The sequence below is a fragment of the Manis javanica genome, chromosome 15 (genome assembly GCF_040802235.1).
Source record: "Manis javanica isolate MJ-LG chromosome 15, MJ_LKY, whole genome shotgun sequence".
Taxonomy (NCBI): domain Eukaryota; kingdom Metazoa; phylum Chordata; class Mammalia; order Pholidota; family Manidae; genus Manis; species Manis javanica.
Window position 1 is genome coordinate 41,029,893 of NC_133170.1, and position 16,459 is coordinate 41,046,351.

The 16,459-nt window shown below is 32.3% G+C and overlaps 1 protein-coding gene across 7 annotated transcripts in view; it reads right to left on the reverse strand.

Annotated features, from left to right (window-relative positions):
* The window catches only part of TBC1D5 (TBC1 domain family member 5), a 642,656-nt gene that overhangs the window by 237,342 nt on the left and 388,855 nt on the right, over nt 1-16,459 (reverse strand). For all 7 annotated transcript variants that reach the window (XM_073223289.1, XM_073223292.1, XM_036996277.2 and 4 more), the window contains 4 exons: nt 12,002-12,090; nt 10,455-10,505; nt 10,235-10,304; nt 4,880-5,052 (listed from right to left, as the gene is read on the reverse strand). In XM_073223289.1, the coding sequence (XP_073079390.1) occupies nt 4,880-5,052; nt 10,235-10,304; nt 10,455-10,505; nt 12,002-12,090 (383 nt within the window). The remainder of the gene's footprint in view (nt 1-4,879; nt 5,053-10,234; nt 10,305-10,454; nt 10,506-12,001; nt 12,091-16,459) is intronic.

Genomic DNA, 16,459 nt, shown 5'->3' on the forward strand with positions numbered 1-16,459 from the left:
TTAAGTGTTTAGTACAAATGAATAGCCCATAGAAAACAATAAATATTAAAAATTATTGCCATTTCAAATAATTTATGATTCTTTCCCATAATTCTTAGTCATGGTAATTCTTCATATAGAAGAGAAAAAAACCCAACTTATTTCAAAAGTTGTAATTCTGAGGGAATAGCCAGTGTTGTATGACAATGAGGTGTCACTGGATCTTCGCCTTCTAACCCTAATTCTGTTTTTTACATTTATGTATAATATGATGCTCATTGAAAAGAAAAGACTATTTCAGTCATTAACTGTGTTAGAATAGCTATTTGCTTAAACTGTTGAGAGAATTTTTTAAAGTGGGTAATTATGCTATGATGACAGCTTTTTTTTTTACCATATGCTTATATTTCAAATATAAGTTTAAAAAACTTTACTAGTCATACATAATGACATTGTGATAAGTTAGAACAAATATATAGTGATATAAATATTTTAAAATCGTATCACAAAATTTAACTGATTATTTAACAATACCCAAGAAACTTCCCAATTAAATTACTATAAATCACCATAGCAAAACAATTGCTAATCCAGAAAATAGGAAATAAGGGAAATGGAAGATGTATAATAAACATTTGGGAGATATGAAATTTATCCCATGAGCATTGTAAAGAACTCGTAATTTAAGAATGCCAAAGCCCAAATGTGTTATAAGGGTCTTTCCTCAAAAGTGACATTAATTGCAGATGCTTATTATGTATTCTATTTGTATCAAAGTATAAAATGTTGTTGAAAATATAAAGATTCAATATATTTAAGGATGATAACAAAACAGAGTTATTCTGGCCTAGCAAAAATTATTGTTTTAAAGTTCAATTTTTGATCTTTTTATAAAAGAGTATTAAGTAAAAATAGTACTGAATGTTTGTATTTGAATCTGTTGTTATTAAGTGTCTTTTGTATTCACAACAAATACATACACAAGAATGGAGTTTTAACACTAATGTTTAAGAGCTTTGCACCAAAATAACCCCTAAGCGATGAAATCACAGGACATTCTTATTCTCATACTAAAAATGAAGATCAGAAAATAACAACTCTTAGAAATGTTCTTTGAAAGTTGGAATTAGTGTGGTCAATGTTTTCCTTTGGATATTAGTGCACAATGGTTGATAGGCTACTATAGAACTTAATTTTTTAAAAGTCTAATACCCACCAGTGATTGGCAAACAAAAGACAACTCAAAATGTTAATTGTTTGAATTATTAAGAAAAACTTAATTCTAAGTGCATCCGGAGAATCTTTCATAAAGCTAGTGAAAAACACAGTGTATATTACTTTAAGATATTATAAAATAATAATTCCTAAAAGTGTTAAACATTTAGTTGCAAATTAACTCTTTAACCTAAATAGTAACTTGACTTACCATTTTGTAACAGAAAACCAACTAAAATTATCCAGGGGATAATGCACTTAAATACATAAAATAATAGCATCAGTAAGCAAGTTATTATATAAGACTCAAGATTTCATGGGTACTTATTCCTATACTCCAAAATATAAAACATCCACCTATTTAAAATTAAGGCAAGATAATTTAGAATGACTTTGGCCAATTCTAATTTTGTTAAGTTTATTAGCAAAATGAAACAAGTAAGTTTATATATGGCTCACCTGCCATGTAAATGAGCTATTTAAAGTACAAAAAATACACTTTTTAAAAAGTACAAAAAATACTTTAAAAAGTACTCTTAAAAACAGAGTAATTACAAAATCTTTTTCTTAAAGATACTTTAACCATATTAGAAAGCAGGTTTAAATAAATTTTAATGTAGTATGCAATTGCTGAAGATTGACTAAAATGAGAAGCCTGCACTCAAAATGGGGTATAATTTCATTTTGTTAACACTATCCCCAGTATGTAAAAATACATTTACAATTTACTCCCCATTCTATAGAAACTGTTGGCATTGATAACATTTTTTCCATTGGCACATTCATTATCAACATTTTTAACATAGTTTCCTAATTTTGTTAGACCATTTTAGTGTTCAAGAAAGTATTTGCTTTGTTTGAAAATCCAAATTTTATAAAAACAGCCAGCATGCAAAAGCACATTTTACATTATGCAATTATGGTTTTTGATGTCATTTTCAGGGGGAGTAGTTTTTATTAACTGAAAATTGATTATTTTATATATTGTCCACTTGATAATTTACTCAAACTGAAAAAAATTATTTTCAAGTGTTAATACTAAATCACCGACTTTCTTCCACCAGGAATAGACAGTAGTATCAACAATTATTTAGATTAATATTACTTGTATAGAACAAAACATAATATTTCAATTAATTTCCATGAGATACATAGCTTTAATACTTAGTAGGTTTAAGAAGATAAAATTTTTATACCAAATTGATATGATCTGTTTCTAAAACTTTACTCTCAACTTTCATACTATTTTTTAGAAGCACTTGTCTAAAGGATAGCTCTTATGTTTCCACTTAAGTAGAAGCCAATATATGCTTTAGTGAAGAAAACTTAGAAAGCGAAAGCCAGAGGTTAAGCATTCATGAATCAGACAGGACATCATATTCACTGAGCTATGATAGCCTAATTAAGAAATGGTAATGACAGATAATGGTAACAAAAGTGTTTCAAACTTATATTGAATGTTTACTGCATACTGAGCACTATAATTTTTGTACATTATGATTTCTCTCTTATAGGTACCCTACAGTAGGTACCATTACTTTTAGTCTCCACTTCACAGATGAAGAAACCAGTGCTCGAAGTGGTTTAACACATCTGTTTCATTTCAAAGCCTGTACTTCTCATTGCTGTTTATATTACACTCATATTATTCTGTGGCCCCAAAGATTCTAACAATCATCAATAGGAAATATACAGATGAGTAAGACAGCTTAGGGTAGAAGACAGGAAAATCTGACCACATTGGCCTTTCATGTGCCCCAAGATAGAAATAATAAATTGAAATTTTGTAAGTGAAATGAGTAGGTACAATCCTTGCACAACAACATGTGCCACAGACTAATTAAGAGAATGAGTGACTTCTTCAAAGGTTAAAAAAATATATAGTTTTAGATAATGCAGTGAGATTCTATGCAAAAATAATGAGAGGCGCTATCATTACTGCAAGTACTGGTATTGTTAGTACTGCTGGAAAATAAACTTGAAATAGTAATTATGTCATGGATCATGGATTTTATTGGAAAGGTGCTGGTTGGATGCCAGAGAAGCTCAGTGAATCATTACGATGAAGAAAGCTGATGTCTGAAGAGGAAAGTGGAACACAATGGCTGTATGTCATCATTCCCAATCCCTGCCCTTGTCACAGCAGCAGAAAGCATCAACTCCAACAAAGAGGTAATCAACAGTAACACATTTCAAAGAAATGAGGCCCAACATTAATTTCTTTCCCCAGCATATGGGAGACTAATTTCTAGACTTTAGCAAACAGTGTTTGAGGGTATAAATGGGCTTTTGTACTTGAATATACCAATCTTTGAGTACACAATGGAGAGGAACACAGAATTTAACTTTTGACCCGGCCAAGAGTTATTTTTTTTTAAATGTTTATGTCTATAATCACAAACATATTAGCTAGACTTATAAGTGTAAATGGCAATTAATTAATAAGCTTCAGTGCTATCTAATACCTACGTTAACAAAAACTTTCTCATTTCCAGCGGGAATGAGGAAGCTGCTTTTACTGATGAAGTCAAACTTTAAGCCACAGAAATGAAAACATACACCACTGGAACAAGAAAGCAGACATATTCAATTGCAGTTCAGGGCTTCCAGAGAAGAAAGACAGCTAAATTACTTTGAGTCAAAGACTCTATGTAACCCAAGAACATAAAGAAAATATTCATCAATATTCTTTTCTTTTGGTTAAATAAATGGCCTCTGCTCTGGTCCTAAACCTTTGAACTTGTTTTGATATTCTTTGTAATTTAAATAGTGAATTTACATTTATTGAGCATCTGCTATATATATATCATTAATAACTTCTCAATTTTCTATGTTCTATGAAACATCCCTATGAAAAATGGGATTTGCAGGAAATACCTAGCACTACACCAAGGAACTGCCTAGCACTAGATATGAATGTTCTATTGTTTCAATATAAAGGACTGTTTTGTTGTTTGTAGCACTCTACAACTAATTTCTATTTATTACAATTGCTATCTTTCTAATTTGCCTACTTACAAGTCACTGGATAATAGGCACACAGACACACACACACTTCTAAGGAGTGACTGGCTCTCCATTCTCCTGCTATAGATATGTGGCTGAAGAAGATTAATGTATTATGTTCACTGTGGGGTGGGCATTTACCTTATTTTTGGAAGCGCATTTCTGAGGATACAGAAGAAGATAACCACATGGTGAAGTGTAAAGAGCATGGATATCTTACAGGATTGCTGGGTTCAGGACTGGCTTCATGAGGGTATGAGCTATGTCTCCCTGCACTTCTCGGAAGGCTTAGTTTAATGACCTGCTGTTGCCATCTTGAAATTCTTACTAATTTTTTTTAAGGGACCATTCATTTTTATTTTATGTGGGGCTCTGTAGATTATAGAATCAAACTACTTGGATTTGAATTATGACTTCACTGTTAATATGTGTAAACTTAGTGTAAACCTTAGTTTCTTCCTCTGTAACAAAGGGGTAACAATTAACAGGGTTGGTGGAACTATTAGCTAAAACATCATATGAAAGTAATGAGCACAGAGCCTGGCGCATAGGACAGAAAAGAGATATTGAATGACATGGAGCTGGAACGGTTCTTGTTCTTACTTGTAAGATCTTAGACATATAGAAATCACCATAAATCATAGTTAGGAGTAGCTGAAATTTAAACTTTAATACTTACAACCCATATATCTGTGGTGCAATTTCTAGTCTGTTCAAGTGCATGTAAAGCTCAATATCATGTTTTTTCAGCAGATGATCCTGGATTTGGTTGACTTTAGTAACAATAGCAATTGTTGGTCCTAAATCCTGTGGTCTCGCAAAGGGGATGGGAGTCATCAGTGTTTCTTTTCCCTAAAAACAAGAAAAATGGAACATGCATTATTCCAATATGAAACTAACAAATATATGAACATGATTCTTGAATGTACTTACCAATGAGAATTTAAATAAGAACCAACAACTACATTAATCCTCATGAAATGCTTAAATTATGGGATCATATGCTGATGGGCATATAGATGACTGCTCATAAAGGCCAAGAAATGCCTTCTGAAATATTTTGTGACTCTATTCTTTGATCAGTTTTTCTGATGACATTAAGTATTACAGGATTTTTTTATTTTACATGGGGCTAGAGCTGGTGGGGCTACTAGTCTCTTGGTTCATGGCCAGTTTGTCTCATCAGCCATAGTACCTAAATGGAATTCTTTGTTGAAGCACATTTCTCATGGCATAAAACTTAAACATGAAAAACAGCACATGAAAACTGTTTTACTCTGAGCTCCCAAACTATTAAAAAGTCAGGAAATAAAGGAAACCAGTAGTAGAAAAGAAGATGTTCTCTAATTGTCCTTTGATTAAATAAATGAATAGGAAGATTTTTAATCTTCCCAGACTAAAAGGGTAGTTGATTAGAAAACAAAACAAAAAAACCTAAGTGGGCCAACTACAATTTACCTGTCCTGCCATCCCCTATCCCAGATTAAGAAAGATATGCCTGCAACTCCTTTCAAAGCAAACTCTGTAATTTATGCTTTCATGTAAACTTCAACTATCCCCTCAACTTCAGTGATTAGCTCTAATATACTATGTTTGACCTGTCTTCTCATGTTCAGTCATCAAATTCTACCTCTCTCTAATATTGGAAGAATCTATAGCATCACTTTCTTGTGACTGTCTATCACTCATCCTCAGTGTACTTCTCTAGCTCAAACCTTGTTTCTGCTTCACAAATGCTGCTTTTTCATACAGTTTTGGTCTTAGTTTTATTTATTACTTACATGCAATTCCCTGAGTGATCTCAGTCATACACATCACTTCAACCAATATCCATTTTCCAAAGACCTCCTAATCTGTATTCATAACCTAGACATGTCTTGAGTACGTCCCATACACTCAAATGTTGGCAAGGAATCTTAAATTACCAAAAGGGTCTCTAGTTCAGCAAAGTCTGTCATCTGCTCAAAAACATGTTCATCCTTTCCCCATGCCTACCTCAACCCATTTTCCAGTAAGAACACCTTGTTTGCCATTTTAGGTCCTCAGAACCACTCAGGCACTCTTATAGGTCTACTGTAACAGCCAGACATAGGGTCCTAATCATTTCTTTCCTCCTCCTTGGTCTCACTATCCCTAATTTTGTCTGCTATTAAATCCATCTTCCAAAATGCCTGGTGACCTATCTAAAGCCTGTGTTAGATTAACTCAACCTGCCTTCCTTAAACCTTTTTAACAGCTTCTTGTCATTTTCACTCAGAACAAACCCATATTCTTTAGCTAGGTTTATACGGCCTTCATTATGTGGCTGGCCTCACTCTCACTGTGCTTCCAGACAGACCCGGACAAGCCATTCTTTTACCTGAAATATCCCCTCCCCAGTGTTTCCATTGAGCAGCCCCCACATATGTTTAAAGATCTGGCTGAAGTGCCAGACTCTACTGCATTATCTTCTTCCCAACCGTCACTGTACCCTTTTCTACTTCTCTGCCTCCTAAACTATGAGATCTCTAAAAGGAGTACCATCTTTTCATCACTGGACTGGATTCAGGGGTACAACGAGCAGATAAATCACTTGCTCTCATTATCTGGAAGGGAGATGACACAGAAAAAACCTGCAATTCCACATAAGAGCAGGGACTCATCAGATTGGTGGAATGCATGAGGAGGGGAGGGGCATGTGGTAGCATGACAGGGAACTTGCTGGAAGGGCTTCTATCTGTCCTCCCAAGATCATTTCAAGTCTTAAAAAGTCTTTTGTATCCCCTACAGTGCCTGGCCTAGTGTCTTTAGGTCTGAAGGATATAAGACCATATTAACTTTTATAGCTTAATTTGTTTTTGTTAATTTGTATAGCAGGAAAAAAGGATACCTCTATTTTGTGGTCTTTTATTATAAAAATAGTATATCCAAGATACCTTTCTCTGATTCTGTAATATCTAGTATTCTCTTCAAATGATAGGATGCTTGAATTTAAAAATATTTTAATTCTTCTTACATTTTTTTCCTACTGATATTAAAGCAAAATAATTTATTTTTGGAATTTATGTTAATTGTAAGATACCATTCACATTCAAAAGACAGTGTTTACTCAGAACCTAAATTTTCTTTAAAATGAGTAATTTAACATTTTATGTATTTTGGTCATAAAGTTTTTCTTTAGTGAAGAAGTTTGTGAGGTCGTATTCCATATAGTGTGAAGTGGAGGCACCAAGCTCATACTGGGTTTCTAAAAATCAACACGGAAAACCAATCACTGTATCTCATCATTTCCTCAGGGTTCTGAATAAACAAACTTACTTCTACTAAGTTAACCTGTTAAAAAATGTTTAACTTAATGAAATAATATAATCAACTTCTAGTTTGAACAGAATGAGTTGTCATTAAATAAACAGCATATATAGATCATTTTTCAGATGCTTAATACACTCATGTGGTCTTAGAACTACAGGCTTATATAAACTGACGTGTGAAAAGATTTCCCTTGTGCTCAGAATACTTCTAACAATATCTCTTAAATTTAAGAAACTCAAAAGTAATGCTTTAAACCACTTAAATGCTGAACAGTCTAACAGTAAAATAAAAAGAGAAAATAAAGTTAATGAAAAATACTTCTTTACTTTCAGGATTTATCATACTAAAGATTATTTGCATTTAACAAATATGATGAAATAGGAAAGCTACAACCATCAATAAAACTAGAAAATCTAACCATTTATTAAGTGGTACTCAAAATGTGCTTTACAGATCACTGCTAGTCCACAAACTGTTACAAGAATGCAGCAAGATTTTACTCCACTATGTAGACCAATATACTGATTCATCAAGAGATTATTATGAAAAGCATGTTTGCTGAATTAGGCAGCATGCAGTGATATAATTGAATTTTCAAAGTAACCAGAAGTACTGAATAAGAGAGTGCAGTGCTATGTTAATTTTTCAAACTTCTTTCTAAAAAAGGTGATAGAATCATGAAATGGAATAAAAAGGGGAAGATGAAAAAGGGATTCAGTAGACACACTTTTTAGAAATGTATTAGTCATTGATATATGCAGGTAATTAATACAAATGTCCAGAGCCCACATCTATGTGTTCCTGGATAAAATAAATTTTTTTTGTGTTTTTTAGCCATTTTCATGAATTTGACTCAATGACATCAACATGTATAAGTAAAACTGAAAAACAGTAACCCTCACATTTTTATCATTCAGTTTCACAGATACAGTGAATCAGTTCCAGATACAAAATGATGACTGCATGAAATGATCATGATGCCTGTATTTAAATTTAAATTTAAAGATTCACTGCTTAAAATTTTGAGGTTCACGTAAGTCCACAACTTCATCAAATCACCTGTTGAGAATATAAAGTTATTGTTCCACAATACATTAGGTGATCACATGCTTATAACAAGTTTCAAATGACCCATATGGAATGTAACATGTTGATATATTGCTGAAGGAAGACTTTATCACCTAGGCTAGGGGTCAGCAAATTTTCTCTGTAAAGAGCCAGACAGTAAATATTTTAGGCTTTACAGGCCGTACAATCTGTGTTGCAATTATTTAACACTGTATTAAGCCACCGTAATGAGCAAGCAGCCATACATAGTAAGAAAACAAATAGGCACATCTGTATTTCAATAAAACTTTTTTTATGGACATGGAAATTTGAATAACATAATTTTCATATGTTACAAAATATTCTTCTTTTGATACTTTTTCAACCGTTTAATAGTGTGAAAGTCATTTTTAACTCACAAGCTGTACAAAAACAGATGGCAGGCCAAAATGGCCTGCCAGCAGTAGTTTGTCCTGATCTAGACCAAAGGCATAAAAAGCATTAGTAACCCATTTCATTTAAGAGATGGAATGAAGTGACTGAGTAATACATGGTTTTTAATCAGAATGCAATCAACTATACCAATACAAAATAAATTAATCATATAGAAAACTGTACAGAACAATATCTTTACAACATCCCTTGCCAGAATAATTTGTATTTTTTTCAATATTATGTAGTAACAATGAAAAGAACATAATGATCTCTAAGTTAGCATATATGTTTGACTAAAATGAGAGTTGACTCAGCAATTGTACTTCTAGAGACATGCCAAGAAAATTGAAAACATATATTCACAGAAAAGTTTACACACAAATGTTCAAAACAACTTATTCTTAATGGCCAAGAATTGAAAAGAACCCAAATGTCCATCAACTGATATGTGGATAAACAAATGTGTTAGAGCCACACAGTGAAATATTACTCAGCCACAAAAAGGAATGAAGTACTGATACATGCTACAACATGAATGAACATTGAAAACATTAAGTTAAGTGAAAAGAGTCAGTCACAAAAGGCCACATATTGTATAACGCTATTGCATAATGTGTGAAATGTCCAAAACAGGCAAGTTCACAGGAATACAAAGTAAGTTAGTGATGCCAGAGGCTCTAGGGAGGGAGGCATGGGAGTGACTGCCCCAAGGGGATTTTCTTTGCTGTGATGAAAATGCAGGGTAATAGGGATATTTGTACAACCTTGAGAATATACTAAAAACCAAAAAATTGTACACTTTAAAAAGGTGAATGTTATGGTATGCTAATTATATCACAATAAAGATTACAGTTAAAAAATAAGGATAAGAGAGTAAACATAAATGGTATTGATATTAAATGTGGAAATACAATAGTGATGCACTAATACAAGTAAAACCACCCATTTGATATGGAGTTTATCTCTCCACATCAGTAGTGATGTGTCTATCAATTCACAAGGATTAGAACAGATCAAGGAGATAAATGCACTTATCATTCAAAATTTATAATAATTTTTTAAGTAAGAACTTTGAGTGCCTCTGTAGATCTGCCATTATTATCTGAGAGATGGTTTAGGTCGTCAGTTCAATGATTTCCTCAGGGCTTTTTATTTTTAAATTAATAATAATAATGGCATTTTTCTCTGACTATATGTTGTTATTTATTGAAATCACTTGTTACCTCAAATATATTGAAAATATATATACCATAAGCTTTACCTTTTGACCATCATGCTCAAAAGTAGAAAACCAAGGTTCAGCAGTTTCCATAAGCTGGGAGAACATCGCACTAAAAATCAGAAAAATAATATGAAAACCTTAGTTTAATATGTTTACATATTAAATATTAAATAATATGTAAACCTTAGTTTAACATTAAATAGTTAAACCATTAAAGATGGCATAAAAAATAAAAATAAAAGGAAGTTTTTGTACTTACTAGGCATCATGTTCCAGATATTCAGGGTTCAAAAGAGTTTTCATTTCCTCACTTAAGAAAGAAATACAAGCCATCAAAATGTATAATTTCTTAACTGAAGGAGATATAGTCTGCCTTATTCTCTATTCATTAGTCATCTTTCATATGATGTGCAAGTGAAAAAATATTAGCCTTTTTAAATAAAAAGTGCAACTCTATTAACAAATGAAATCCTTTCTTTCTATAACGATCAAAAACAAGTTAGCTGCCCTGTGTATAGCACAATGAAATAACTAATTATTCCAAATAACAAATACAGAATGTTCCAATATATTCCTTGAATGTGCCTGATGTAAAATAAATTGATTACTCTATAATCTATCTCTTGTTCAAGACAAAACAAAAAATATGCATAGGAACTGGTCAAATATATGAAATAGTCAACACAGTAATTTATTTTCTTTCAATAGCTTCTATTGTTATTATATTTTAACATCAATTAATCAGGGACAGCATCTCTTCCAAATCTATTTTAGTGTTGCTTTTACTTTTTTATGGCCTAAAATAGTTAAAAGAAACACATCCAACTCATTTAAAAGCTATTTTAAATCATCTATACTTTCCTGGGAAGTATATTTGGCATATATTTTGAAAAAGGTAAAACTGGCATGAAAACAGGATCCTGACACTAACTTCATCCTTATCATACTTTAGAATAAATGAAGCAAAGGCAATTAAGATATGGTCACTACCGTAGGATCTAATAAAATTGGTAATGATCAGAAAAACTCAAAAGAACTAGAAAATACTATAATACAGTAAATAAAAGTTAATTTGACATACATAAATAATGTATGTTCAGCAAAATGGATGGCTATATTTGATTAATAAAAATCATGCAAACACATGAAATGCACAGGTTCTTTATTTTCTGCATATAGATGGGATAGACTCGGAATACTCCTGACAAAGTTTTATAATTTCACAGCTCTCCATTCCCAAGATGCTTCCTAACTGCCTCTCTGGGGCATCAATTAAGCTATCTTAAGTTAGCAAATAAATTCTAATAATTAGTCCAAGTTAGATAGAACAACTAAGGTTATTTGTTAGAAATAATCAACTAATGCTTCTCAAAAACATGGGAAGTCATTTTTGTTTATACACTTTGGTTCTCTGTAATTTTACGATGTGAAAGGAATCAAATCTATTAAGAGACCACAGATAAGGTTCTCATGCAGCTTGTTAGAAGGAAGAGGTCATTAGAGGATCATATATATGAATACTGTCAATCATTAACACTTGCTACTGTAATAAAAATTTCCTCTACTTGACCCATTAGTTATATGTCTTCCTGTGGTTCAGCTCTAAGAGTTGCAAAGACCTTTATGATTCTAAATTTGCCCCATAGCTGAAATGGGATTACAATTTTTAAGTGGAATTAACCATCAGCTCCAGCAAACATAACCAAATGTTTACAATTTATAAAAGTACCTTCAATTTAAAAGATTTTGAGGGGAAAAAGATTACAGCAAAGCTGAAAAAACAGATGGACTCTTATAAAAACTTGCCTTGGTTGTGCAGACTCACTGGCATGAAGAAAAGCTTGGTGGTCACAGTGGACGATAAAGACTATAGGTGCTAACAGCTCGTGCATGCCCTGAAATATAAGAGCAAAAGAAATAAAGAATGGATGTTGAGAGACCCATCCATCAGTGGACAGAATAAGCTCAGTTAAAGGCTCCCTCAACAGATCCCTGTCACCAACATCTCCTTAGTATATAGATGAGCATAAAATGAAAAGCTACAAAAGATTTTATTTACTTTTAGAATTTGACTCCAATTCAGTGACAGCACATATTCTTTAAAACATGGAGAGCAGTTCTCTTTTAAATGACACAACGAACAATAAATTGGCATGGTAGACAACCTTGCACCTGTCAGTTGCTTTACGATCTGTACTCATAAATATGAATTTCATTTATGCAAATTATAATCATGAGCTACAGTGTAAAGATCTGCAGTAAGAAGGGCAACTGAGAACTGTAGACCTAAGGAAATTACATCCAATGTTTTCATTATATAATGGCTCAAAATTAGGATGTCGGTACATTTAGGAAGAGCTGAAGTCAGCGAGCTAGAAATGTGGGATAATAAAAGAAACAACCTTTAACAGGTATGCCAGAAAACAAAGTTTTTAAAGTATGACTTTCAACATGTTTAAACAGAAGACCACCATAAATTTTTTTTCCTGTCTACATCATTTATAAGGTTACTTTTCAATTTATTTAGTGATTTCACCAATACAATATTCTTTTTCCTTATATTGGTGCTCAGCTGTGGATTACATGAACAGACATAGAAACAAAAAGGTGCATTAGTTACTAAGTTGTCTTTAAAACAATATCATAAACATACATTATTTAAGCATTATTGTGAGAAATAAGGTATTCCACATTAGTGCCTTGCCTTGTTAATTGAGATTTTTTTTGCTCATTAAATATCAAAGACATATTTTAGGAAGTTAAAAATAGATTACACTCATTTCTGCCTCTTAAAGTGAGTAAATTATCCTCTTCCTTTTGCTTAGTAACTACAGATGATCTTTTATAAAAAAAATAAGAACAGCACGTTCGCAGTAAATAAACTTTTGGGGTCAGAGAGAAGAGAAAGTTTTTGCTGGTGGAACCAGAACAGACTTCCTTGGCAGGGGGACGTCGTACAGCCCTTTGTATAGTTTAGAAGTGCTGCATCGTTCTCAGAAGGCTGGTTGTTACCACAGAATAACATGAAAGTAAGCTCGATCAGAGGTCATTTTTAAATTACCATTAGCCTTGAACTGGAAGAACTTAATGACATTTTTACAAAAAAATTTATGATCCATTGAAAAATCACTTATGATTTAGGACAAATTACTACACATTACTTCAATCTTTACTAAAGAAACCTTGAAAAGACTATGCTTTAGAACATGGTCGAGACCCAGAATGAATGGAATTAAGTGTTGCTAAGTATGCTGTAAAATCATCATTCTCCTGGAATAAAGTCAAGTTATTAAAAAACCCAAGTGTCATAATTTTAATCATCCATGAAACAGCTACTTATTGTAGTAAAATTACAGAAAAGCAAAACAAAAAGGAGGAAGAAGGAAGGACCAAAGGACAAAAGAAAGACATTTAAACCTGTAATAGGTAACTTTGTGGTGACCTTTTTGCCTACTGCTGATGGTTTCCTTAGGATAAAGTCCTTAGAAGTAGAATTTCTGGATAAATGAGTAAGATACTTGTTAAAGTCTCTAACATAAACAATTAAGTGCCCTTCAGGAAGAATTATTTTACTTGAGAGCATAAAAATGCCTTCTCGGACATCCTCACCTATGCTTGTAATGTTTTTTTTAAAAAAAAACCTGTTAAATTTCATAGTCAAACAGTTGTTTGAACTTATTTAAGTGCTACTGAGATTGAATGCAAAAATTTTATTCACTATTTTTATTTAATTAATTGCCCATTTTCTCCCAATAAAGGTTTCCTTTTTTCCTGATAATTGTTAATAGTTCTTCACCAGTTCAGGATATTAACCTTTAGTTCTTTTTGTTACAAATACATTCCCATGTTTATTATTTGTCTTTTTAACTTTACTGATGTCTTATGTCACAGTGAAGCCATATATTTTAAAATAGATCAATAAATCATCCTTCATTGTTTCTTGTTTTGATTTCCTGCCTAAAAAGACCTTCCTCATTTCAAGATTAGGTAAGTATATAGTTTCCTTTTTCACAGTTAATTCTTTACTCATGTGTTAATTTTGCCATATAGAATAAATAATATTTTTTTCTATTCAGAAGAATTAAATTATTGAATAATCACAATTTATTGAATATCCTACCTTTTCCCAGGAGATCTGAAATGTCATCTTTACCATAAATTGAGTATTTAGCCTTCATTTTTTGGGGGGGGCTTTTATTGGTATTCCATTCGTTTGTATAATCCTAGTGAGAACTTTACTACAGAAATGACTTGAATTGTAAAATACTCTACTCTTCCATAGTTTGTATTCTTTCTCTCAAAATTATCTTGGCTATTTCAACTTAATCTTTTTTCATCCAGGTTAATTTCAGTATCATTTAGTTACATAAAATGCTAAACAAAGTACTACTATTATTAGTGGCATGGCATTAAAATTAACTTGAAAATAAATATTTTTAATTACACCAGATTCCCTAAAAATTCTTTAAAAAATTTTTACAACTGCATAGTTGTTAGGTTTATTACTAGGTTTTGTTGTTGGTGGTAGCAGTGATCTGAATGGATCTTTATCCCTCAATATATTTTCTAAATAATTATGGCTGGTTTAACAAGAAAGTGTTCTTGCATAAATGTACCTTCCCTACTTATTTAATGATTCTCTTCCCTCTAGTTTGTTTAACTACTTTCCCAGATTCCCCATTTGCTCATGCAACACTCATTTTCATTTACAACAAAAATTATTTATTAACTACTTTTGATATGCTGGAAATACAAAGTGAATGAAGTTGGCAAGTTCCTAAACATTATGGGGCTTGCAGTCTAGAGAGCAAGACACATAATAATGAGACAGAAGTGACTATTTGATTACAAACTGTGATAGGTGATGTGTGTGTATACACACACACACACACACATACACAAAAATCCAGCTTCTTCTATAGGTTCAGCATACAGAAGGTGCTCACTAACACGGTGACTGAAAGAATAAAATACCTACCACTCAACATAGCAACACATTGGTAAAGGTTGAACTATAATATGAAAAACAGAAAAGAATAACACTAAGTTATATTTTAATACTTAACATCAATAAATAGGGGTGCTCTTTGTGTAATGGAAATTAAGAGTCCTGTGAATACCATTCAGACAAACTTTCATAAATTCAGTGTTGACTACCAACTAATCTAGGGATATTTCTCATATAGACTTAGAAGAGATTGTTGGTTTTATTCTCAATCCTAGACTAGTAAAACCTGATTAATAATTACAAGTAGCAAGAGTACAGACATCTTTAAAGGAAAAGAGAACTAATGATCATAAACTCTATATGCTATAGATCTGGCAATGAATAATAATAAATAATGTATTGTTAGTGCACTTTTGGGTTCCCAAAACATGTATTTACTTCCACCAACACTATCAGGATTTCTGCTTACTTCAAGCCTTCATCCCTGCTGACTGTTAGAAGTCACTGCACTACAAACACAGGCCAGTTGAAAATAAAGGTAACAAAGTTTTCTTCATCAACAGCCTGTAGGCTCACAAAATTGAACCTGCTCTTTTATCTGCCTGTGTTCATTTAGCCCACCAAGCAGTCTTTATTAAAGCTGAGGCATCAGGCAGTCAAAGTTCATTAATACCATTTATATAATCTCTGCAGTTTCAATTAACTCAGCAAGACATTCTACTACATGATAACAGTCTCATTAATTCAATAAAATCCCATAACTATTAACAATATGGTCGATGTTAAACGGGGTGTCACCTAGTACAAAATAATAGCTTTAACAGCTTGTGATGAAACTCAAGGCTTTTTCTTAAATTTGATCTGGCTAAATATTCAGTCCTTCTACAGCAAGGTGTTATTTCTATATAAAGAATCTACAGGATTTCAAACATGTACAGGGAGTACTTAAGTCTTATTAAGTGATACCTAGAAGTAAGTTAGTAATACTTCCTTATTCAGTAATTAATAGACTGTTTAAATGATCAAGAATCTGATATTCCATATTCCTTTTTAGTCTTCCGTACAAATGCAGTGGGCCTCATATATCACAAATGATGGTGTGTACACCTAGCACATTTTTGTTCCTTGTCTGTGGAACTTGTTTCCATTATTATAAGACTTCCTTAAGCTGGTTTTTTGAAGCAAATGTATAAACTGGAATAATTTTACTCTCACATGATTTTCTATCATCAAATCTTTTACTGTGAGGTATTTTCAAGTAGTTGAAAGAGGGGAGGGGACAATGAAGAGACAGGCTCACTGATAGAAGCCAAGAC